Source organism: Pan paniscus, chromosome 20 (genome assembly GCF_029289425.2).
Source record: "Pan paniscus chromosome 20, NHGRI_mPanPan1-v2.0_pri, whole genome shotgun sequence".
Classification (NCBI taxonomy): domain Eukaryota; kingdom Metazoa; phylum Chordata; class Mammalia; order Primates; family Hominidae; genus Pan; species Pan paniscus.
The window spans coordinates 57,613,822-57,639,793 of record NC_073269.2 but is presented as its reverse complement, the minus strand read 5'-3'; the positions used below and the strand labels follow the sequence as shown (position 1 = coordinate 57,639,793).

Genomic DNA, 25,972 nt, shown 5'->3' with positions numbered 1-25,972 from the left:
CAGTGATGCAGGTGAGGAGTAACGGTAGCTCGGAGCAGAATGGAGACAGTGGAAGTGGAGAGAAGTGGTTAGATTCTGGGCCTCTTCTGGAGATAGAGACGATGAGATTCACCCAAGATTTGGTTGCGGGAGGGAAGCGGATGAGAGAAACAGAACACTGGCGACCATTCCAAGATTTTGGCTTGAGCACTTGGATGGACAGTTAGTGGGGAGGAGGCAGAAAGATTGTGAGAGGAGCAGGTTTAGGACAGGGAATCTGGGATTTCGTTTGGATGTGGTAGATTTGAGGTCCTTTGCTCTGTAAGGTCTTTCCTGAACCCTGGGCTGGGTCTAGCACCTCCTCTGGGTTCCCACAGCCTCCTGAGCACCCCCTGGGCCAGCCCTGACCACTCTGTGTTGTAACCAGGACAGAGGAGGGTGCGCTTGCACTGCACCCAGGTTGAAGGGCGAGAGCGAGAAGGTGTCAGGCTGGGCCGCAGAATCCAAAGCGGGTCAGCAGGTTCAACAGCTGCTTAGAGCACTCCCACCCGGAGAGAGGGATTGAGAGATCACGGAAAAGGGTGCCATCTTTCCAGGGACGCCTACCAGAACGCGGGGGAGAGAAATACAGAGACCCTCAACTCCGCCACGTCATCGCGACAAAGGGCCAGGACCGGCCGGCCGCGGGATGGGCGCTCACCTGGGCAGAACTGGAGCTGGAAGGGCCAACCTCCAAGGAAACGAGGAGCGGGCGGAAGGACTACGACTCCCGGAAGGCTTTGGGCCCATCCGCCTACGACTCCCAGGTGCCCCTGCGTTGCGTCGTCCTGAAACACTAGCGGCTTTCGGACAAACTGGGCCTACAGTTCCCAGAGATCCTCGCGGCAGCGCCGCGCATTCTGCGCACGCCTCCCAGAGTGTACTAGGCCGGTCCGGCCCGCTTCCCGTCTGCGCCTGCGCAAGCACAATAGCCGTGCCAGAATTCTCTGCCAGCTGCTGTGCACTGCTGTCAGTGCAAAGATGGGATGGACTTTTTTTTTCAGATTTTCTGCTGTTGTGGGAGTATGGCAAAAGTTTGAGGGGGCGGAGAAAGAGATTGGGAATGTGAAAAGGGAAGATAGCACCTGCGCTAAGCACATTCCTAGGATTGGGCCGCGTCTCGGGGATGCAGAGTGGGCTCTTCGGCGCGCCCTGCAGCCATGGGAGTGGACGCCTGCCCAGGCCGAAGGGCAAGGACTTGCGGGGTGGGGTCTCTGTGTATGCGCGGAGCTGAAAGGGAGCGTTTTGCAGATCTCCACGCGTGCGCAACTCTCGGGACGTGGACGCGGTGAACAGTTACGCACAATCGTCTTTCTGACACAAACACACCCTGCCAGGTGGAAGCCAGGATGGAGGGCAGGCGAGACCCGTAAGGCAAGATCCCAAAACCAAGGAACGGAGCACTCTCCCCGCTTGCTCCCCAGATCCAAGCCCTCCACTTCCTTCCAATGCCCCCCTTCCCGAAACTGCTCCCTCCTGTATATTCCGAGATCTTATCACTATTCCCGTGAGGCCCTTGATAAGGAGGATTGAGAGTGAAGGGTGATGGGAGACACGCCCTGGGCGTCTTCTGTCCACCTCAAGGATTGAACTTTGGTAACTGGAACTCATTCATTTGTTAATCTGTGTGCTAGGCCCTTTGACCCGCTGGCCAGATGCACCGGGACACAGGTGTATTCAGCCTGGTCCAGAGATAAGGATGATAAATCTTAATGTGAAGGTATCAGATGTTAAGGGCTGCAGGAGCCCAGAGGTTACAAGTGCTGCAAGCCAGAACATGGGGAAACAACAGCAATTAAGCCGTTAGCTTGTGCCTTGGAGGGGTGTTTGCCCTGCACCCCACTCACTACCTGAAGATAAATGGCTTCTCCAACGTGTAGTGGGGTTGGGATGATGAGGATGACATCACTGCCAGGTGGGAGGCAGGAGCTGCAGGTCCTGACATGATGAGGCAGGTATGGGCCGCCCTGGGCTGAGGGGGACATGGGCTACCCTGGACTGGAGGGCTGGGCTGTGGCATGGGAACCCTGTCAGAGACAGGTGTTTGGCCTCCATGCCTTCCTGTGTCTCTGGAAGGGTGAAACTAAGCGGGATGCTCCTCTCCCAGCCCCACCTGCTTTTCAGATGCTACCATATGCTGGAGGGGGAAGACCCTGGCCACAAGCAGAGGCCCTGGAGGTGAATCAGTGTTGGAAGTGGGGTGGTTGGTTCTGGGTCCTCCCTGAGGCTCACATGGCTGCCCCTCCCCATCCTCCAGGCCTCGCCTTCTGTCCCGGATCCACCAATCCTCCGATGCCTGGATCCTCTGATGATGGCATCAACTGTCTGGGCTACAGGTTGCTCTCCAAAGAGTGGCTGCCCCTCTACACCAACCTCACTGTGGACATAACTTCCAAGCCTCAGGAGACCCAGTGCCAAGCTGAGGGGTATCTTATCTGGAAGCCAGAAAGAGCCCCTGAGGCCAAGGTCACAGGGAAGCCCTCCCGCTCACCCCACCTGGTTTCTTATTAGAGTTTATTTTATCTCCTTTCTGCCATCCCTAATTCCTTCCTTCCATCTGTCCATCCATCTTCTTTCCCCTCCCTCCCTTCCTCCCTTCTCCTTCTCCTCCCCCCCACACCTGCTTCTTTTCTCTTTCTTTCAACTATGTCCAGAAGGTCCTTCTTAACAAACACTAATTAGTACAGGGAAAGGTCTCTTTAAGTGAATGCATTTAAAATAGGGAGTCCACCTTTGTGGTAAATAGTGTGCACGAGGTGAGTCTGGATCAGGACTTCACACTTGATAACGGAATTCAACTTCTCAAAATACCTTTATTTCAGATTTAATGAAATCCCATGTTTGTTGAATCATTAAGAATGAGCATTTGTGTTGTACTCATGGTGGACAGCCACCATGCTAATGCTTGACTTTACATAATTAACGCATGTAATCTGCAAAGGAGCCACAAGGCGAGATCTATTATTATTCCCATTGTGCCGCTGGAGAAATTAAGGCAGAGAGGTTAAGTTGCTTGCCACCAAACTAGCGAGGGGCAGAGCTGGGATGTGTAGCATCCAGGCAGGTTGGCTCCAGAGCCCATGAGCCTAACTACTACTGTGCCCAACCTTTGTGCTAATCCCCACAACAGTCAAAGGATGGATCAAGTACTGGTTTTGGGGGTGGGGGCAGGGGACTCTGGGCAGTATGTTTTCTGATCACATGACATGACAGTAGGACATTCTTCATTTCACCATGGCTTTCACTGCCCAACAATAAAAAGGTCATGGGCACTTTGGGAGGCCGAGGGGGGTGGATCACGAGGTCAGGAGATCAAGATCATCCTGGCTAACATGGTGAAACCCCGTCTCTACTAAAAATACAAAAAATTAGCCAGGCGTGGTGGTGGGCGCCTGTAGTCCCAGCTACTCGGGAGGCTGAGGCAGGAGAATGGCATGAACCCGGGAGGCAGAGCTTGCAGTGAGCCGAGATCGTGCCACTGCACTCCAGAGCCTGGGCGACAGAGCAAGACTCCATCTCACACACACACAAAAAAAGGTCATGGGGAGGTAAAGTAGTACAATGGTTAAGAGTTAAAACACTGGCATCAGATAGCTTGGTTCAAATCCAGGCTTTTCTTGTTCCTAGATTTTCGGTCTTGAGTTTACGTCAAATTCTCTAAGCCTGTTTCCTCATCTCTAAAATGGGGTTTATGAGGTTAGATTATTTCCTACAATGGCTGTGAGGAATAAACGAGTTAGTTCATACAAGCTGCCTAGAATAGCAGCTTCTCCCTCTGGAAACTCAAAACTCTTGACCTCTCATCTCATGATGAGGCCACTGGACTAACATTTATTCATCTCTTAGTTCTCTGAGCCAACAGATCTTTTCACAGATCTGTAAGCGTGCCCTCATGTGACTGAAAACTTTAGATAGCTCCCTGGGACCCATCAATTCCAAAGCTAATCACCCAACCAAACTCCAGATTCCTCCGTCTATTATCCCACAGGCATTGAGTACAGACTGGCTTGTCCCAGCGCTTGGTACTGACAGGAAAGAAAAAAATAATATGAGACAGAGGCTGGGAGGGAGGTGAGCACTCTAGACAGAGGGGGTTGGGGGGTAGGGAGGAAACAAAGGTGTTAAAGACAACAGGCCCTGGAAGTGGCACGAGGTCAGAGGTGTGGGATGGCCAGGAAACGAACAGCTTTCTGGAAGTGGGGAGGAAGGGCTTGCCCTGAGGGGGACAGTTAGGGAGGGCCACGTGAGGAGTGAACATGTAGCTGGAGATGAGGACCCCAGAGTGATCCCCCCAGGTGTTGCTTAGGAACAGGGAAAGCCCAGATCTGAGAAGGGAGGCACATCCTGAGGGGTCTTTGGAACCAGTGTATCTACACTGTGGGCTCAAGTTTTTAACACACCTGTCCTAGGGCCCTGCCACCTTCCTCCCTGAAACTGAATAGGGTGCCACTCCCAGGACCCAGGTGCACACTATTTCCCCCCTCACCACCATGGAGAGGCCTCTGCGGCCTTTCCACCCCACACCAGTCATCTACGGCCGGCCAGCCCTTGTATCTGGACTCCCCAGGTGAGACTCTTCCACCTTTCTCAGGAGGTGGGACATGGTCACTGATACTACGCCCCTGGACAGGGAGAGGCCAGTGAGACACAGAACAGATTTGCTCTCCAGGGCCCAGCACAGGCTCCTGCATGTGAAGTCACCTTGTTTTAGACACAGCCTCAGGTCTGTGCTGGTTCCTGACCAGCTGTGTGGGCCCCTATCAACCTTGAAGGGGTATGGAGACTAAAGCCATGGGTGCCCATCTCTAACACCCTTCTGGAAAAGACTTCCAGCTGACAGAAATCTCCCACCACAGTCCCACACCCAGCACAAGGGAACCAGGCAGGCTCAGGGATACGAGGCCCACTAAAATTCATCAGCACTTGGTCTGTCCATGCAGTTCCAAGGGTTTAACACACACACACTTCTCACACCAAATGCATGGGGGTAGGGTACTATCATCATCTCCCTTTTGTAGATGAGAAAACCAGAATAGATGAGACCAAATAACTTGCTCAGCAGATGCAGAGGGTAGAGAGTGGAGCCAGGAATCAAATGCAGGAAGCTGGCTCCTGGGCCTGTGCACTTAAAAGATTATGCTGGTCTGTTTCTCAGAAGTATTGATAACAGTTCCCTCTCCGTTTTTTAGCAAAAAATGTGTGTGGGGAGGAAATAAGTAATCAAAACTGTGGGAATGGCTAAATAAATTATGGCAGGTCAACCTCATAGAATACACGTGTGTACAATCCATCATGGATTGTAGAATGAAAAAAATACCATCCACACACGTAAGAGATCTGAGTTTTATAAATCAATGAAAGAGTACTTACACAGGTATATGATGATGAACATAGTAATATGTGTGTATGTGTATGTGTTTGTGTGTGTATCATGTGCTGGCAAACATTTTCTGTAAAGAGCCAGAGAGTAAATATTTTCAGTTTCCAGCTTGGGGGCTATTTGATCTCTGCCAAAACTACTCAATTCTGCCAGTGCAGCACAAAAGAAGCCCAGACAATACATGTCCAAATGAACATGGCTGTGTTCCAATAAAACTTTATTTTAAAAAAACAGTTGGGAGGCCATATTTGGCCAATGGCCACAGTTCGTTGACTCCTGGTGTGTATGTTTAGGGGCCTGTGTAAAAATATGAACGAGACTAATGGTTGGCACTAATTATGGAGAGGCTCACTATAGATGGTGGAGATGGAAAGGGGGGGCAAGCTGAGCTAATCCTAAAAGAAGAGAAAATCTGTAATATAAAGATCAGTAAACATTATAGAATCTCATTTATGCATTTACCAAAAATGCACATTCATGTGTATGTATAATAAAGGAGTTAATCATTGTTGATACAACCTCATTATATAAATATTCAATAGGGAATAATTTTTATAAAAACAATTAGTTTAGATTCTCTTAAAAAATAACTCATCTACTTACATCTCCTGCTATGCAGTGAATTCTGCAGCAAACCCCACTGCACTGAGGGCATACATACATACATACGCATACATACACATATGCTGACCAGACCATATACGTATGTCTGCATATGCATATATATACAAACATAGATACAGAAATATACGTACATACAGGTTGGGTATTCCTAATCTGAAAACCCAAAATCTGAAACTTTTTTGAACTCTAACATGACGCTCAAAGGAAATGCTAATTGGAGCATTTAATCTTGGATTTTCAGATTAGGGATGCTCAACCAATAAATATAATGCAAATATTCCAAAATCTGTAAGTATCTGAAATCCAAAACACTTCTGATCCCAGGCATTTTGGAGAAGGGATACTCAACCTGTATATAATAATATGCTTATATATTATATATATGCTTATATACATAAGGCACACACACACAGATAAAATATTGTCCTATCATGACTGTGTTGGCACTTTAAAAATATTGATATCCCACAATAAACAGGGTTATCATTGATATAATTTCCCACACATTTTACTATAAATAATCGAGTAACAACCTGTCTTGTACCATTCTTTACAGAAAGGCTTTTCTCAATGCATTAGTCAGGGTTTCTTCCCGGGGAGAAAATTTATAATCCTTAATGAGGCCAGTACTCAGAAGGACATTTCTGCTTACTCTTTTCTCTGTAATTGCCCTCACTAAAATAAAGCATGACTTTTTTGTCATGTGTTCACACATGCAGTGCATCCCTAGAGTTTTTCTGAAGCATGAATTCAATAACCTATAATTAGACCTGACTCTGAGAAGATTTTCTCTTCTTCAAGAAACTCGGAGTATATTTCATTTATGAATATGCTGATGCACTAGGAATTCATTGCTTGGTAAAGCCTTTCACAGAATAACTGCATTTGTAAGATTTGTCTCTGGTATGAGTTGTTTGGTGTTTATTGAAGTTTGACCTGTTGTTGAAGGCCTTTCCACATGCAGAACACACATAAGGTCTTTCTCCTGTGTGAATTCGCTGATGCACCTTGAGTTGTGGTTTCTTACTGAACGATTTCCCACAGTCAAGGCATTCATAGGGTTTCTCTCCCATGTGAGTTCTTTGATGGGTAATCAACTCTGATTTCTGGACAAAAGCCTTCCCACATTTGTAACAGACAAAAGGCCTCTCTCTAGTGTGAGTTATTTGATGTTTATGGAAATTTGACCTGCCGTTGAAGGCCTTCCCACATTCAGTGCACACATAGGGTTTCTCACCCGTGTGAATTCGCTGATGCTCTTTGAATTGAGACTTAGAAGTGAAGGCTTTCCCACATTCACTGCATTTGTAAGGCTTCTCTCCGGTGTGAATTCTCTGATGCATGCTGAGTATTGACTTCTGGTTGAAGGCTTTCCCACATTCACTGCATACATGGTGTCTTTCTCCAGTATGAATTTTCTGGTGTATATTCAGGTGTGACTTTTGGGTGAAGGTTTTTCCACAGTCACTGCATTCATAAGGTTTCTCCCCTGTATGAATTCGATGATGTATATCAAGCTGTGACTTGGAAATGAAGGATTTCCCACAGTTGTGGCACTGATAAGGTTTTTCTCCTGTGTGGCTTCTTTGATGGACAATCAGGTGTGCCTTCTGGATGAAGGCCTGCCCGCATTCAATACACACATAGGACTTCTGCCCTGAGTGGATTCTCTGGTGCAAGCTGAGTGTTGACTTCTGGGTAAAGGCTTTCCCACATTCACTGCATGCATACTGTCTCTCACCAGTATGAATTTTCTGATGTATAATGAGGGTTGAGTTTTGGGAGAAGCCTTTGCCACATTCACTGCATTCATAGAGTTTTTCTCTACTGTGAGTTCGCTGATGTCTGAAGAGAGATAACATCTGGAAAAAGGCTTTTCCACAGTCATGGCATTTATAGGGCTTCTTTCTAGTGTGTGTTTTCTGGTGCGTAACCAATTCTGATCTCCGAATAAAGACCTTCCCACATTCCTTGCATATACAGGGTATATCACCTGTATGATCTGTCAGATATACACTGAGTTTTAGTTGTGGCATGAAGGCTTTTCCACATTTGCCACATTCATGGAGGTTTCCTACACTATGAATTCTCTGTTGGGCAAAGAGGTGTGACTTCTGGGTGAAGTTCCCCCCACATTCAGAACATCCATCTGGTTTCTTCTGAGTATGAATTTGATGTTGCGTGAGTGACTGTTTATGGCCACAGACTTTTCTACACTGGTTACTTTTGCAAAATGTCTCTCCTGTATGAATATTCTTGCTGCAGGCATCGGAAGAGCTATGGCTGAATAGCTGACCAGACCCAACAACGTCATCAAGCTGTTCTGTGTCATTGCTTTCATTCTGACCGTTCACTTCTAGGTTCAGCTTCAAACTTTTTGTAAATAAGCAACATTTCTGAGGTTGTTTCTGTGAAGAAGCAAAGTGGGGCCTCCTGTGAATCATTTCCCCAGGGTCCTTATATTCACAATTGCTTTCTGTGTTCAATGTTTTCTTGTTGAAGAAAGCACTGTGACTCATGGGTTGAATTTGATTTTGCTCATCTTTCTTTGTGCGGTCAGCATCCAGCCTCAGTTCTTCTAAAATGGAACACCACGAACCATCTCTTGTGAACTCACCTACCATATCCTTTTGAAATGAAGCTTTCTTAGAAATCTCCTTTTGTGGGATTTCAAGCCCAAACTCCCTTTCTAAAAGGAGAAAGAGAAGATGAAATAGACACAATGAACAGGAAAGAGGAGAAACTGTATGAAGCTGATTGACACTGAACACAAGGAAATTGCTGAGTCATGTAATAATGGTGCTAATGATGCTGACAATGAGCAGAAACACAGAGCCCCTATCATATGATGAGCACTTATCTACATAGCACTTAGCACGTGCCAGGCAGTGGCCTACATGGTGCACACATACTCTAATCTGCATAATAACCTCAGGAGGTAGCGATGATGGGTGTTCCTGTTTTACAAAGAAAAGGAAGCACATAATGGTTATGTAATTGGCCAAGATCACTTTGCTAATCTGTGGGGATTAGATTTCAACAACCTGAGGACACTTATGCAAGTGGTCTAGACACCCAGATCTAGTAGGATGAGTAGGGGATAAAACAGACAAGTGTTGCAGGACAACATCTGTGGGCAGTCAAGGCTTGAAGGAGGGGGCTCAGTGTGTAGGTCTTCATTAACTTTCAGAGATGAATCCTCACCAATCTGCCTGCTTTATCTTACTTGTTAGAAACAATGCCAAGTCCATCAGCCCTGTATATCCTTCTGAAAACTATTAAAGCTTCACCTATCTTGACATGGCCAACCAGTGAAAGAATGACTATGCCTCAACTCTTCTATGCCTCAACTCTCCATGAAGCTACAATTTTTTTTTCTTGAACTTAGGAATATACCCATATCCCCAGAAATATATTCTAAAAGACTGGACAAGCAAGCTGTTCCCCAGAATTTGTTTCACCCTTGTTCCATTGAAATTAATTGTTCTTTGTTAGAACTTTTGGCTTTATGCTATCAAATATGCCTTTTTTAGTTTAGATTTTTGTTTTATTTTGTTTTTTTGCCAAGAATAAGAGTCCCTGATCATCTTGTGCACTTTACTAGTATACTGCACAAAACACAGCAGGTTCTCAATAAAAATAATAGTTACTAAATTTTACTATTACTTTTTCTACCAGATTTTAATACTGAGTATGAACATCACATGTAGTTTCTTTTTGCTTTCAGTCACTTAAACTGTATCCCAGACTCTTGTCCTATCAAAAAAACTCAATCATCTTTCATTCTTTTTTTTAAAAAAGGACACTTTTAATCTTTATTGTTAACTTTTTCTTATTGTAGCAAAAGTGCATAATATTACATTTACCATCTTGCCCATTTTGTATTGTACAGTTCAGTCGTGCTACCTGTATTCACCCTGTTGTGCAGTGGATCTCCAAAACTTTTACATCTTGCAAAACTGAAATGCTGTGTCCATTAAACAATTTCCCTTTTCCCCCGTCCCTCATTCTCTGGCAGCCACAATCTTATTCTGTCTCTATGAATTGACTACTTAAAGTACCTCATATAGGTAGAATGATACATTTGGATTTTTTGTGTCTGGCTTATTCACTTAGCATCATGATAAGATTCATCCGCACTGCAACATGTTTCATAATTCCTCTTCCTTTTTAAGGCTGAATAATATTTCATTGTATGTATAGACCACATTTTGTTTACCAATTCATTGGTCAATGGACAATTCCACTTTTTGGATATTGTGAATAGTGCTGCTATGAACAAGAGTGTACAAACAGCTGTTTGGGTCCTTGCTTTCAATTCTTGTGGGTATCTACCCAGAAGTGGAGTTGCTGGATCATATGGTAATTTTATGTTTAATTTTTGAGAAATCATCATCCTGTTTTCCACAGGACTACACCATTTTACATTCCCACTAGTAATACACAAGGATTCCAGTTTCTCTATATCCTTGCCAACACTTGTTATTCTGTTTTTTTAATCGTAGCCATTCTAATGGATGTAAAGGGATATCACCCAGTGGTTTTGATTTGCATTTCCCACATAATTAGTGAAGTTGAGCATTTTTTCCTATTATTGGCCACTTGTATATCATCTTTGAAGACATGTCTATTCACATCCTTTTCCCACTTATTAAAACAGGTTGTTTTCTATTTCATTTTTCACTCTTAAATAGCAATTTTACCCATATACAGGTGGTCATTTATTCTGGCAATCTTCCACTGTGTCCCCAGGCAGCGATCTGAAACATTTTTAACTTCTCACTTTATTCAGGTCATAAAAATCTTGCTGAACCTGGTAACACTTAAATTACTGCCCAAAATGTTCAATGTAAACTGTCAGAACTGTACTGAAAAGCTTTTCCACAACTCTCCAACACAGCCTAACAATGTCGATTGCAAAAAAGAAGTCCAATTTATTCTCAAATCCAAGCACACTCTCATGTCCTCTATTCCCATTAAGCTTGCTTCATCTGCTTCTTTGTTTCAATTCAAAATGGCTTCTTGAACCAGTTATAGGTACTGTGCCCTTAAAATTAATTCCCAATGTCACTCCACCTCTAGGCTGACATCATTTTTTCTGAACTTCACCAGCATTTGCTATCCATGCTTCCCATGTTGATACACTTACTTTTTGAGTAGCCTTCCATGAAATAGACATGATTGATGCACAAAGGCTAATACTTTTAACATTTAATGCCATTGTCCTCTCCATCCAAATACAATCTCCGTTCTTTTGAATTTATCTCAGCAAATATTTAAAGCATCCTTTTAAAATACTGTAAAATATTCTTTTCTGCCCATTTTCAGAAAATCAGTAATTTCTGTATCCTAAATACAAAAATCCTAATCCTATATCTTAAATACAATGGTTTCCTCATGCTAAACATTGATATAATGAAGATTAAGAAAGTACAAAGTAATCAGCAGACTGTATGCAAAGTGAATCATTCTATGGAGTAGACATTAAACAACATACAAAAACAATGGAGCAGAGCATGAGTGATGAAAACTATTCAGGTATATTTTTAAATTGGAAATATGTGGCCATGAGGACAATGTCACTGAAAAGAATTTGTTAATCCTACACAGTAGGAAATAACTGCCTGTTTTTATCATATCTACTGAGGAAAAAAGAAACAAAATAGCCATGTTTGGGGCCATAAAATCTGTCAGTATCTTGACTAAACTCAAAAACCTGAAATCAACATATCTCACTGGGAACAAAATTGTCTAAATATGAGAAATGGGGATCTAGTTTGTTGTAATACCACTGGGATTAAGAAAAAGGGTCACCTTTTTCTTAATTAAAAAAAAGAAAAACTGGTAAGAATTCCAAAGTAATAAATTAAATTAGAGGACTGTGTTTCTGAGCCCAGAAACAGAAAAATCTCACAAAATTTATCAGGTGAGAATTCCTTATTTGGATGATGATGATTCCAATTTCTGATCTCCCAAAATTAAGGAAGTGAGTCATCTCATGGGAACTGTCCTCCATGGAGCTAAGTAAGGTAGCAGAACACAGTTTAAGCACAGGGACTAGAGGTATTGATATATAAATCGTTAGAATAAAAATATGAGGACTAAGAGTTCAGAATGGATGGGTCCTTTAAGTCAATTCCTATGTGAAAAGATGCCCATAGCCGGGCACGGTGGCTCACGCCTGTAATCTCAGCACTTTGGGAGGCCAAGCCAGGCAGAACACCTGAGGTCGGGAGTTCGAGACCAGCCTGACCAACAAGGAGAAACCCCGTCTCTACTAGAAATACAAAATTAGCCGGGCATGGTGGTGCATGCCTGTAATCCCAGCTACTTGGGAGGCTGAGGCAGGAGAATCGCTCAAACCCGGGAAGCGGAGGTTGCGGTGAGCCAAGATCGTGCCATTGCACTCCAGCCTGGGCAACAAGAGTGAAACTCTGCCTCAAAAAAAAGAAAAGATGCCCATATGGAAGAACAGGGCCCCAAGCTAGAGGTGCCACAACTGGGAGGAAAAGAAGACAGCAGATCCAGCAAAGAAAAGAAAATAAATAAAATTAGGGGCAAAAAAACAGGAAAAAAAAGGCAGAAAACTCCATGGACGTAAAAAGATAAGCGATAAGAAAATGCAACAGACAAATGAAAAAGCCAATCAGATAAAAGATAAGATGAGAGGCTCTCACCATTCAGTTATTAGAAAAATAACACTTAAGCAATGAAACAGGCCGGGCGCGGTGGCTCACGTCTATAATTCCAGCACTTTGGGAGGCCGAGGTGGGCAGATCACAAGGTCAGGAGATCGAGACCATCCTGGCTAACACGGTGAAACCCTGTCTCTACTAAAAATACAAAAAATTAGTCGAGTGTGGTGGCGGGTGCCTGTAGTCCCAGCTACTCGGGAGGCTGAGGCAGGAGAATCACTTGAACCCAGGAGGCAGAGGTTGCAGTGAGCCAAGATCGTGCCACTGCACCCCAGCCTAGGTGACAGAGTGAGACTCTGTCTCAAAAAAACCAAAACCAAAAATAAAAAAAAATGAAACAGCCCTTTCACCCATCAGTAGGGCTATAAATTCACCAATTTTGTTAATGCCAAGTGTTAGCAAGCAAGATGTGCAAATGCAAATCCTTGTGCACTGCACATGGGGAGTGTGAACTGGTGCAGCCCATCAGAAGAGCAATATGGTTGATTTAGTCAAGTATACTTATCCCCAGGACCAGGCAATCCCATTCCTGAGGATTCACCAATGGAAAATTCTTAAGGCAGTCCCTATAGGACATTTGGAATTTATAGCACATTTACAGTGTTTGATGTAGAAACTGGGAGTAGGAGGCAATCTATGGGCCATCACTGGGGGAATGGAGGGAATAGAAAAGTATGGTAGACTGGTAATGGTTCCCTGCAAAGATATCTACATTTGCCCGGGTACAACTTACTCACCTTGACACCTCTGATATGAGACTTCAGCCTCCTCCACACGTGGCTCCTTTTCTTTTAGCATTCTGAAGATGACCTCTGGGTTGGGAATGTGATACCCTGTTAATTAGAAAGGATACTGGATTTGGGTGTAGCTTCTTCAGTTTTAGAGGCCATTCAATGAAGCTTTACACTGGCTCATTAGAAAAGTCAACATTTTCCACTGGGCACAAAATAATACTAGAAGGTGCCCAAAAGAAACAAACAATCCAGGACAAACCGATAAAAGAGTCATGACATACTTTGATATCCCAGTGCGTTCTGCAATGAGGAGGAAGGAAATCTCCTCAATAGGATCCAGCCAAGATTCCCAGGTCAGTTGTGCTCACCCACTGAGAAGAGGTGGCTATAGAGCTCCAGCATCACATCCCGGTACAGGCATCTCTGGGCAGGGTCCAGTTGCTGCCACTCCTCCCTGCTGAAGTCCACGGTCACGTCCTCAAATGACACTGATGCCTGTAACAGTGTACCCCAGCTCACTGTGAATTAGGTCATCATTGGCGAGTGGGGATGGCACATATAGGAGGAACACGCTTTTAATGATTTTCACCACGATCCATCACAGAGGCTTCCCACCAAACACCTATTTCACATTTTTAGGGATTTAAAAAAAATTAAGAGAAATATCCTCCATCCACTGTACACCTACATTCATTCATTCATTTTTTTTTTTCAAAAATAAGGCCAGAAATGGGTTCCCTCTAAGTCCTCTAGCTAATTTAGGAATAACCAGCATGATGTTGACGAAGCAACTACATGTGAGGCTGTAGTTGAGCTGGGTTCTGGTGCTCAACACAGAATTACATAAGCTTCTACTCTTGCAGCAACTCAGAGACTTGGAAGACATGTAAATACAAAAGCTCAACTACAGGGTTAAAAAGGGAACACGGTAGAAATATATGCAGAGGACACTGTTGGGGAAGGGCAAATTAGGGAAAGGCAAATTCTACCTATGAGTAGAAGGTAATGCTACTTAGAGTTGGTGAAGCTTACACTGGAAGTAAGAACTTTGATGCAGGATGTGTGAAGGAAATCATTTTCCAGAAAAGAGCATGAATAAAACTAGAGAGGTAGGAAAACACTGTGAATTCAGGGAGAAGCAGACAGCTCTGTGTAAGATAAGAGGCGACTATGTCATGTTTGGAAGGTGGTTACCATCCAAGCTCCAAAGAAGTGGGCTGGTGCCTGAATATATAATGGGTATGGATTATTTATTTTAATGAACAGACTGCCATTTCAGGATTTTAAGTGCAGGGAAGAGATATGATCATATAATATTTCAACAAGATGATCTCTCCTGTAAGAACCAATATTAGGTTAATGAAAGGACTGATGATGGAAAGATCTTCCTTACAGAAGTACTGCAGATGATAAATGCAGCCTGAAGGACAAAACAAAAATGTCACTGTTACTGATCACCAACGACTGCTAAAACCATATGAAAGACTGAGGGGGTCTTTATAATGGAGGAGTAGGCTGACAATATCTGAACCCAATCATCAATTTTATCACAAGGAGAGAGATAACCAGATATTAAAGTGCACCTAATATGATGCAAAATAAAAAAATAAAAGTAGAGAGGTAGGAAAATACGTGGTGTGCAAACTATTAAGTATCATTTCCAAAAACAAAGAAATCCAAGTGGACTCTGATCAAGCCTCTAGAGGAGAGCCATGCAATGGAAATAAAACATGAACCGTGAATGTGAGCCACACATATAACTTAAAATTGTCTAGTAGCCATGTTTAAAAGACAGATAAAATCAATTTAATGATATTTTTACTTAATCCATTATATTCAAAACATTATCATTTCTATATGTAATATTTTAATATTACATATATTAAAATATTCTATATTCTATATATTGAATAGTCTATATTCAATATTTTAAAAATCATCGAGATGAGATGCTTTACATTCTGTTTTCATACTAAGTTTTCAGAAGTCAGCATATATTTTATACTTCAAGCACATCTCAGGGTGAACCAGCCGCATTCAAGTGCTCAATAGCTACATGTGGTGAGTGGCCACCATACTGGACAGCACAGGTCTACATTTAAATACCAGTTCAGAACAGATGTTGGGCATATACCCAGGGGTGGAATTCTGGGTCATGGGAAAAACATGCTCGCCTTTAGTAGAAAATTAGAAATCATTTTCCAAATTGGTTGTACCAATTTATATGCTCACCAGCAGCACACAAAATCCTTCTGGTTGCTCTGTATCCTCACCTACATTTGGTATTATCAGTGTTGGTAACTGTATGCATTTTGGTACAGGCATGGGAGTTACACTGGCAATTCCCAGATGACTAATGAAGCTGAGCATCTTCCCATGTTTACCAGCCTATTCAAGCAAGTCTCTTCTTCAGTTTTCTACTGGGTTAAAAAACACTTTTCCTCAAAAAAAAATTTTTTTTTTGGGGAGATAGAATCTCACTCTGTTGCCCAAGCTGGATTGCAGTGGCATGAGCATGGCTCACTGCAGCCTCTGCCTCTCAGACTCAAGCGATCCTCCTGCCTCAGCTTCCCAAGTAGCTGGGACCACAGGCGTGCACTACCATGTCCAGCTATTTTTTTTTTTTTTTTTGAGATGGAGTCTACTCTGTCACTAAGGCTGGAGTGCACTGGCACGCTCTCGGCTCACTGCAGCCTCTGACTCCTGGGTTCAAGCGATTCTCCTGCCTCAGCCTCCCAAGTAGCTGGGATTACAGGTGCCTGCCAACACGCCTGGCTAATTTTTGTATTTTCAGTAGACACGGGGTTTCATTATATTGGCCAGGCTGGTCTTAAACTCCTGGCCTCAAGTGATCGGCCCATCTCTGCCTCCCAAAGTTCTGAGATTACAGGTGTGAGTCACCACACCCAGCCTTAATTTTTGTATTTTTTGTAGAGATGGGGTTTCACCATGTTGCCCATGCTGGTCTCAAACTCATGAGCTCACACGATCCACCCACCTTGGCCTCCCAAAGTTTTGGGATTACAGGTGTTAGCCACTGCACGTGGCCATTTCTGTGTTTCTGAAGGAGTATCTCATTGTCCTGTAAACCTCTCAGGTCTTTTGTTTTTGTTTTTGTTTTTTGAGACAGGATGTCACTCTGTCACCCAGGATGGAATGCAGTGGTGCAATCACAGCTCACTGCAGCCTCGACCTCCGGGCTCAAGTGATTCTCCCATGTCAGCCTCCTGAGTAGCTGGGATCACAGGCACACACCACCACACCTAGCTAATTTTTCTATTTTTTGTAAAGATGGGGTCTCCCTATGATGCTCAGGATCGTCTCAAACTCCTGGGCTCAAGCAATCCTCCCATCTTGGCCTCCCAATGTGCTGGGGTTATAGGCATAAGCCACCACGCCCAGCCGTCCTCAACGTTTTATAGGAACCTTTTGTCAGCTGTATGTGTAACAAGAATCTTTTCCCATTCTGGGGCTTGCTTCTCTTTTTTTTTGAGATGGAGTTTCACTCTTGTTGCCCAGGCTGGAATGCAATGGCATGATCTTGGATCACTGCAACCTCCACCTCCCGGGTTCAGGCGATTCTCCTGCCTCAGCCTCCCAAGTAGCTGGAATTACAGGCACCCGCCACCATGCCTGGCTAATTTTTTGTATTTTTTTAGTAGAGATGGGGTTGCACCATGTTGGCCAGGCTGGTCTCAAACTCCTGACCTCGTGATCAGCCCGCCTCGGCCTCCCAAAGTGCTGGGATTACAGGCGTGAGCCACTGCATCCGGCCTCGTTTTTTAAAATGAAGTAATTAACTTAAAAGTGACGAAAGTAGTTAACTTTGGAAGAAAGTGGTAGTGTTTGGGAGGTAAAGGCAGATGACTAACTATAATTACCTATGTGGAAGAAACCTGGACAAATCAGGGACGAAAGAGAGAGGGGTATGCCAGGTGCGGTGGCTCACGCCTGTAATCCCAGCACTTTGGGAGGCCAAGGCGGGCGGATCACGAGGTCGGGAGATTGAGACCATCCTGGCTAACACGGTGAAACCCCATCTCTACTAAAAATACAAAAAATTAGCTTGGTGTGGTGGCGGGCGCCTGTAGTCCCAGCTACTCGGGAGGCTGAAGCAGGAGAATGGCGTGAACCCAGGAGGCGGAGCTTGCAGTGAGCCGAGATCGCGCCACTGCACTCCAGCCTGGGCGACAGAGCGAGACTCCGTCTCAAAAAAAAAAAAAAAAAAAAAAAAAAGAGAGAGAGAAAGGAGTATTTTGTAAAAAAATTACTTTTCATGATGTTTTAATTTGTGAATGCTGTGTATTATCTATTCATAAAATTACATTTTAAAATATCTCAAATATCCTTAGGTAAGATAGTTCAATCATTAAAAACATCATGTCATTAAAAGGAGTATTCATATCTAAAAGCTCTTAAAAATTTTTTAAGGCAGTAATGATTATTGGAGGGTTAGAAAATAAAGTTGAGAAATTCTTCCAGAAAGAAGGTCCAAAACCAAAGAAATAGAAAATGACAGAGCAGAAAAACCCTTTTAAATGGAGACTAACAGCTTAAAAATAAGAGTTTCAGGATTTGAGAGCTCAGAGACTATATGTGTGTGGTAAGGAAGTAGTATATGGGGTGTTTTAGGAAGAACAAAATGATTTCCAACCTATGAACCCAGGCAAAGATCAACTTAGTGTGAGAGTAAATCAAGTCATTTTCCGTGACATCTTTCTATTAAATATGCAAATATATGATCTTTGCTTTTTGGCATGACATTTTCATATCATTCATTTTCATATCATTTCACTTTCATGTCACACTCATATATGTAAACCTCTCAGGTCTTTTGTTTTCGTTTTTGTTTTTTGAGACAGGATGTCACTCTGTCACCCAGGATGGAGTGCAGTGGTGCCATCACAGCTCACTGCAGCCTCAACCTCCTGGGTCAAGTGATTCTCCTATTCTTAAGGTTAGTCTCCATTATCTGAACAGACATATTCAGATAAGTTCTCACAGGATTTACTGCCGTGTACCGTCTCCAAGAACTCCTAGGGGATGCACTTTCACGAAATGAGAGTAATGGTAAACCGTGGAAGAGAAAGCCAAAGGATTCAAGACACAAGGAACTGGACACTTGACAGAGAAAAACAGAATTCCCAGGTGACGGTGAACACAGCCACCATGAGAAGACAGCGTGAGGCACCAGGAGAACAGCCAGGTCCAATCGCATCAAGACAAAAAAGCAATAGGAAAGGTTTCCTCAAGGAGATGGCATTGACAGCCCCAACCCTCAAGCAAACTGCCTGCCTTCAATCCCAGGCTGGCTGCTTGCTGACTATGTAAACTTGAGCCACTTATTTCATTCTGTGCCTCAGTCTTCTTGTCTGTAAAGTGGGGATAATGGCAGCAGTACCTCACAAAGTTATGAGGATTAAAACTGTTCCTGAAGGCCGGGTGTGGTGGCTCATGCCTGTAATCCCAGCACTTTGGGAGGCCGAGGCTGGCGGATCACCTGAAGTCAGGAGTTTGAGACCAGCCTGCCCAACATGGTGAAACCCTGTTTCTACTAAAAATATAAAAATTAGCCAGGCGTGGTGGCAAGTGCCTGTAATCCCAGCTACTCAGGAGAGTGAGGCAGGAGAATCGCTTGAACCCAGGAGGCGGAGGTTGCAGTGAGCCAAGATCGCACCATTGCACTCCAGCCTGGGAGACAAGAGCGAAACTCTGTCTCAAAAAAAAAAAAAAAAAAAAAAAAAAAAACTGTCCCTGAAATAGCGAGGGTCTGCAATTACCTAGTAACAAATTCAATTTATGAAGACAGTGTGTACACACTTGGAGAAAATGGTATAATACATTAACATGTATATAGGCAAGTAAATAATCCATAAAATTGTGTGCTCCAGGGAAAAACCATAAGTTATGCAGGCAAAGAGTTATCACGGTGTCTATACAGGCAGCTCTGAATATAGTTTACATAGTCATAATCACAAACAAGGAAGATTGACCTGATCAGAATCTGAACCAGTTCTAGAAAAGGATGGGCAAGGAAAGCAGGTTTTGGGGGTGAAAGTATGAGGAAGCGGGTAAAAGCAAACCTTTTAATGACATGTTTCTTAATTAATTAACGTGTTAATCAGCAATCCAAGAGGCAGCAATATAAGCATGTCACTAAAAGATTAGGAGGTAAATGCCAAAATAATTAGCTAAAAATGTAAAATGTGATTGCCTGGGAGGAGCTGGAACTTTGGTAAAAATATAGCAAGTGACAGCCCTTTTAAAAGGTTACAGGCTTCACAAAACCATCTGATCCTCTTTCCTATGTTCAAATAAAACTAAAACCTACTTTCAAAGGAAAAAGTAACAAAAAGTATTTACAAACATATGCAAAAAGTACCTTAGGTTATTACTGTGTAAGAACTCTCTTGGGACACTGAGGCGGGCGGATCACGAGGTCAGGAGATCAAGACCATCTTGGCTAACATGGTGAAACCTCATCTCTACTAAAAATACAAAAAAATTAGCCAGCGGTGCTGTCGGGTGCCTGTAGTCCCAGCTATTCAGGAGGCTAAGGCAGGAGAACGGCGTTAACCCAGGAGGTGCAGCTTGCAGTGAGCAGAGATTGCGCCACTGCACTCCAGCCTGCGCTTCAGAGAGAGACTCTGTCTCAAAAAAAAAAAAAAAAAAAAAACAAAAAACTCTAAAAATCCAGAGGCTAAACCAAACCAAAATATAAATCAAAAGGTAAGAAAAAGTAACTCACTAAAGACAAGTAATTGACCAATAAAATTATGAAAAAAAATCCTGTTTGTAAACAAAGTAATGCAAATTAAAACACTATACTATCTTACATTAGAAAAGATAAAAATAACAAAATAAAAATAGTACTGTCCAGAGCAGAGGGAAATACACACCACAAAGAGAAGATAATGTGCATGGTACTGGGATATACTCTGACATGAATTCAGACACTGATGGAAAATCTGAATTAGTGACAGCAGTATTGATTCAAATGATAAACTGGAAATCAGGTCAAGCAGAAAAAAAATTTCATTGTTAAAAAAGGAAAAAAGCTTATATTGAACATGTGTCCCAAAACGCTAAACTTGAAGATGTTCTGAACACGCAAGTTGACCAACATCAATGCAAATGAGAGAAACGTTTGTGCATCTGCACTGCTGTCACAAAGACTTAGACAATTTCATGTTTTAAACTTGTTTTGTTTTGAGACAGGGTCTCACTCTATTGCCCAGGCTGGAGTGTAGTGTCATGATTGCAGCTCACTGCAACCTTGACCTCCTCAAGCTCAGGTGATCCTCCCACGTCAACGTACTCAGTAGCTGGGACTACAGGTGCAAGCCACCACACCTGGCTAATTTTTGTATTTTTGTAGAGTCTCGCCATGTTGCCCAGGCTGGTCTCCAACTCCTGGGCTCAAGTGATCCGCCTGCCTCGGCCTCCCAAAGTGCTTGGATTATAGGCATGAGCCACTGTACCCCACCTAAACTTGTATGTTTCAATTTTTCTTTTAAGAACGACTTTTAAATATTTGGGGTATTTACAATTTTGAAAATGATTTATATGTGCAATTTATTTTGTGTTAATGTTCCCTTCTTTTAATACTTTCTATTATCAAATGTTTCTAGCAGGTTGAGATGATTTTAACAGGTTACTGAAATATATAATCTTCTCACAATATATTGGTTCAGGATAGTAACACACATATTTATTATACTTTTTTTTAAAAAACAGAACATCTCTGTAAATTTGATTATAAACCCATCACAGAACAATAGTGCACTGTTTACTATTATAGTCACATACTATTTAAAGACTTGTAAATAAAGCATCAAGAGATACACAGAATAATTTAGGATTTCAGGAAATCTTGACTATACCAAGAATTCTGATTTCTTGTTACCAAATCCTGACTATTTCTATCTGTGGGCAATCTGGAAACACTGTTTTCCAGCATTTTTTATTCACCTTTTTAAACAGGAAAAAGTGTTTAAAAGCCTCTTCACATGGTCCTTAAAAGCCTCTTCTCACTCTACCTCTCTGTGACTATTTAAATTACAAAGGAAGGAGATTTTGCCGCACCTTATGAGAACAGAGGAAAAACGGGCCAATCCCCATGGACCAAGCAAGGAATTTGGTGGGGGGGACCACTTGAAATTCTTCAAAGACCCAATGGTGGATGAAGGAGCAGAACCAGTGCTTAGCAGGAAAGAGTCAGCTTTTCCATCCTATGACTGGGGCTTCTGATCAGACCAGGGACTACAGTTTCTTCTTTCTTGACCCAAGGCCAACCCTCTACTATCCTCTTTTATCAGCCAGTTCATGGTTTCCTCTAGAACACAGATAGCCTATGAATGTGGAAACATCAGCCTCTGTGGTCCTTGCTTGACAGGAGGCTCAAGACTGACTCAGGAGCAGGGAGCCCAGACCTGCTGCATCCTGTGTCTGCCCTCACGTTCTGGAGAACTGTCCCCAGGGCTGCCCCTGCTTACCTCGCAAGATCCATCCTGCTTCTCTGGACCCAGGACCTGAGGCTTCTGGGATAAATTCACATCAGCAGGCATCTCCACTGCGGGCTTCTACTCTTGGTCTCTCTTGCTGACAACTCCACTTTTCCCAGGAGCCAGAAGCTGGATAGGTGTTTGGATTTTCCAACCAGGGACACTGCGGAGAGTCGTGCTGGGCTATGAAGAGAGATCCTGCAGCCTCAATGATGTGGCCTGACCTGGGGGTTCTGCAGAAGCCTTGGAAAAGCAATGAGTACATGGTCACTCATTCAACATTCACTCCACAAATATTTCCTGAGGGCACTGAGGTGAAGTCACTGTGTCAGACATTGGAGTAGACAAAGTTCAGAAAGCCCAATTATAGTTATTAGTCAGGGTTAAAAATAAAGACTGAGTCTGGACTAAATGATGAATTCATTGCAGCTTTGCCACCTTTTCACTGTGAGAATATGAAAATATTACTTTAGTTGTAGTTTCCAAAATGAAAATGCAGGTATTTATCACAAGTGTTGGGAAACTTAACCAAGATGAAGCTTGTCAAGTCCTCAGTGCCTGCCTGGCACGTGATAAATATGAATTAAAAAAAAGAAAGTTGTCAATTTAATTGTCAGCTAAATATCATGGGCATTATCATACCCATTTTGAGGATGAGGATAATGAGGCTGTGTGCTGTTACATAATTTGCCTGAAGGTTACTCAGTCTGTAAATGGAAAAACAGGGAATCAGCCCCACATCTGCCTTGTTCTAAACTGTACACTGTCTCCACTATCTCATGTACCCATACGTGGCCAGCTTCCAGAAACACCATTTCCTCTTCCTGTTGCCTTCATAGAACTCAGGCCGGGAGGTGGCTCTGTCTGGTGTACCTATTCTGAGCTTCTGGACTTTTCAGTCCCCATCCATAATACACCACACACAGACCAGCCTCTTCTGACTAGCGCTAAAACTTAAAATCACTGTCCCAATCCCCACCTTGACACAGAAAATTTGCAGACATGCATCAGGGCCTCCAGTTACCATTTCTTGCCTGTCCACAATAAGTTGCCCCCACCGCACCTGAATGCAATCACTGACAGGACTGACTTTCAGAAATCCCCAATGAGTGGACTACAGGGCTGCCAGAAAGTTCCAAAATGCCTCCCAGCCACTGACATGGCACAGGCTTCTGAAATCATTACTGCCCTGATAGCCAAGAAATGTTTCCCAGCGAGCACAATTTTCTGGTTTCCATAAAACGACAAATAATCCCCAACATAGGGGTCCAAATGAAATGCCCCAATAGGAAACCATCATCGATGTGCTCAACTGTCAATTACTGATCCTTACCATGTCCAAGGGACCCAAGAAGAGGCCGACACTGACCCACCCACCAATCCCTGAAGGACCCCAACACTCACTGCCTAGAAAGCAATGCAGTCACCCTCACAAATCCCCATCATTGACCCCCTACGCCTCCAGTCAACTGGCTGCCATAGGCTACCTCTGGCAACCCCACTCTACTGATTCCTATAGGTTGCCCATCACTGGGCCCCTGAGAGTGTTACAGTGTGATCCTCAAAGTCCTCCAACCTCTGAAGCTCTTGGCTGCCAATCAATCACTGACTCCCCTAGTCCCACGGACAGTGAATCCCTTCCCTGAAGGTCCTCCAGCACCATCCGCAAAGGCGCTCTTAAGATGCACGTTCACTGTCCTCAAGTTAGCAAGTTTCGTGGACCAATATAAAATCCGATATTAAAGTACACTTGGAATTTAAGTCACAAAAATACTACAAGCAGAAAATAAGCAAGAAAAGAGGGAAAATTAACCGGCTAATTATCCAACTAAAATTAGCAAACGCCACTTACCCTACAGCACCCATCACCCACCCCAGAAACCCCCCATCGCTCAGCCAAAACAAGCCCGTCACTCACCCCACAGCCTCGTCTTCAGCCGAGAAATCCCTTTATCACGCACCCCCACCCCCAACAAGCCCCTCATCACTCACCCAAAGCCAGCCGCCCCTTCCTGACCCTACAGAACCCCCACTGCTAATATTCCCAATCACTTCAGCGTCCAGTAAGCGACATAGGCTTAGATCCACTTAACAACAGAAGCTAAATGGCCGCTCTAGGCCACTTCCGGTTTGGGTTACATTCCCGTTAGGATTTCTGTAGGCGCTGTTGAACCGCGCGCATGCCCACTAACACTTTTGAAGCTACACTCCGCCAACAGTTATCATGGCGTATAACGGCGTACCTTTATTCCGTGGTTCATTCAACTTCAGAAACTTGGTCGGGAGGACGGCATGGCCGCACCCATACGGATTATGATATCGGAGGCCGCCATCGTCAAAGGGCTTTTATTCCGTACAGCCAAGGACAAATGGAATGTCACAGAGTAAAAGTCTTGGGTCCTACATTAGCAGGGGACCTATTCAATACTTGTGTATATATATTTCTAGGAGAAACTGACATGTATTCTGAAAAATACTTTTTCTCTATATTTTCCCCTCTGATTTAAAGACTTTTTTTCCCTGAATTGCTGAACAACTCACTGTCTTTAACAGCACTTTTGAAAATGTTATCTTTCTGAGAAATTGTATCTTTGTTATCCTTACACCATTGCTCTCTATACCTGGATGAACCTATTGATGAAGTAACCTACCAAGCGGCCACCTGAAGAGAGAATTTAGGGCTCTTGGGACACTTCGTTTAAAGAGAGGCGAATGAAAAAAATATAATCAAGTTAAAGGAAAAAAACACAATTACTGAGATCAATGTCAGCCAGCCCAACTGGGCAGAATTTTCAGGAAGAGGTTGTTCAATCAAATAAACAAAAATATATTCTAGAAGGTGAGTAATAGCAATCATAAAATTAAAAAAATGGCTGATTATGGGAAATAGGAGGCAGGGCTGAGTGAGGATCTGAAGGTGAAGATCTGAAATGATCCTTCTTTTTTAAAAAATAGTAATTTAAATATATTGCTTTTGTAGTTTGTGCCATTTTGTAGTTATCGATTTTACATTCTGTGTTCACAGCTTCTGCCACCCCATCTCTGCACTTAAAGCCACCATATTACTTTTAGTTACTTTATACCTCATTTTTAGTCAATTTGAATAATAAACTAAGACTGCTTAGCCAATGAAGCATTTTTTTGAACATGGTTTCCCAGGAATAATTGAGTTTTCACATTAGTATCTGAACCTAACTTTGTTACATGAAGCATGAAACCTGCTTTTATTTTAAAACATCAATTATATATTTACTGTAAGCAAATAGTGTAAAATCAATGAAAACACTTCTCTTTACTATATGAGAAAGTGTGACATTTTGTTTGAGTTACTAAGAAATTCCCCGGACTTAGAACTTTTGAATTTTCTCCACTTATAAATCTGAGACTATTCTTTACTGTGTCATAGGTTTTACCCTACGGCTTTGGTACATTTTATTTAAAAAAAGGAAAACGCAGAGAGTGAAAATTGAGATAGAAGTAGGAGACTTCAAGTACAACAGCGCCGCATGTGTATGTTCAGGGCAAGTGAAGGCATCCCTCCACTGGGACATCTGTATATCTGTAGGATGAGGGGTAACTGCACCCTCATACTCTTAGTGGGGCAGGCATACCCTAAGGTGACACCTACTGAGTCACACCTTGTACAAATCCATCCCTTTGAGTGCAAACGGAACCTGAGATTTGCTTCTTACCAACAGAATATGGCAAAAGTTATGGGACTTATCTCTATTATTAGATTATGATATTAAAATCCATGGGAACTTGAACATCATCTGCAAATACTGGAAATATTTCTCAGTTTCTAATTTTTACATTTCTTGCTTATTTTTCTGGTTTTACCTTGTTGGCTATAACCTCTTTAATAATGTCAAGTAACAGTGGTGACAGTGGGCGTCCTTGTCTTGTTCCTGATTCAAATGAGAATGCTCCTGAATTTTCCTTATTTAGGGTGAGAGTTGGTGTTTTAATAGTTATCTTTTATCATATGCATGGTAAGTCTAGTTGCTCCACTGCCTT

General features: G+C 43.1%; 1 protein-coding gene and 1 pseudogene across 3 annotated transcripts; one reads left to right on the top strand and one right to left on the bottom strand.

The window, feature by feature from the left end:
* Positions 1-944: 944 nt before the first annotated feature.
* Positions 945-5,393, top strand: LOC100978460 (uncharacterized; annotated as a pseudogene).
* Positions 5,394-5,598: 205 nt separating this feature from the next.
* ZNF175 (zinc finger protein 175) lies at positions 5,599-24,506 on the bottom strand. Of its 3 annotated transcripts, XM_055104453.2 has the most exons (6): positions 23,948-24,506; positions 22,598-22,662; positions 21,947-22,198; positions 13,820-13,946; positions 13,455-13,550; positions 5,599-8,711 (listed from the first exon to the last, which is right to left on the bottom strand). In XM_055104453.2, the coding sequence occupies exons 3-6, from the start codon at positions 22,016-22,018 to the stop codon at positions 6,871-6,873; spliced, it is 2,136 nt and encodes a 711-aa protein (XP_054960428.1). In that variant the 5' UTR covers positions 22,019-22,198; positions 22,598-22,662; positions 23,948-24,506; the 3' UTR covers positions 5,599-6,870. The 3 variants fall into 3 exon arrangements, with proteins under 3 accessions (XP_054960428.1, XP_063456622.1, XP_034802699.1); XM_063600552.1 differs by lacking the exon at positions 22,598-22,662 and having other exon boundaries at positions 23,874-24,506; XM_034946808.3 differs by lacking the exon at positions 22,598-22,662.
* Between the last annotated feature and the right edge of the window lie 1,466 nt (positions 24,507-25,972).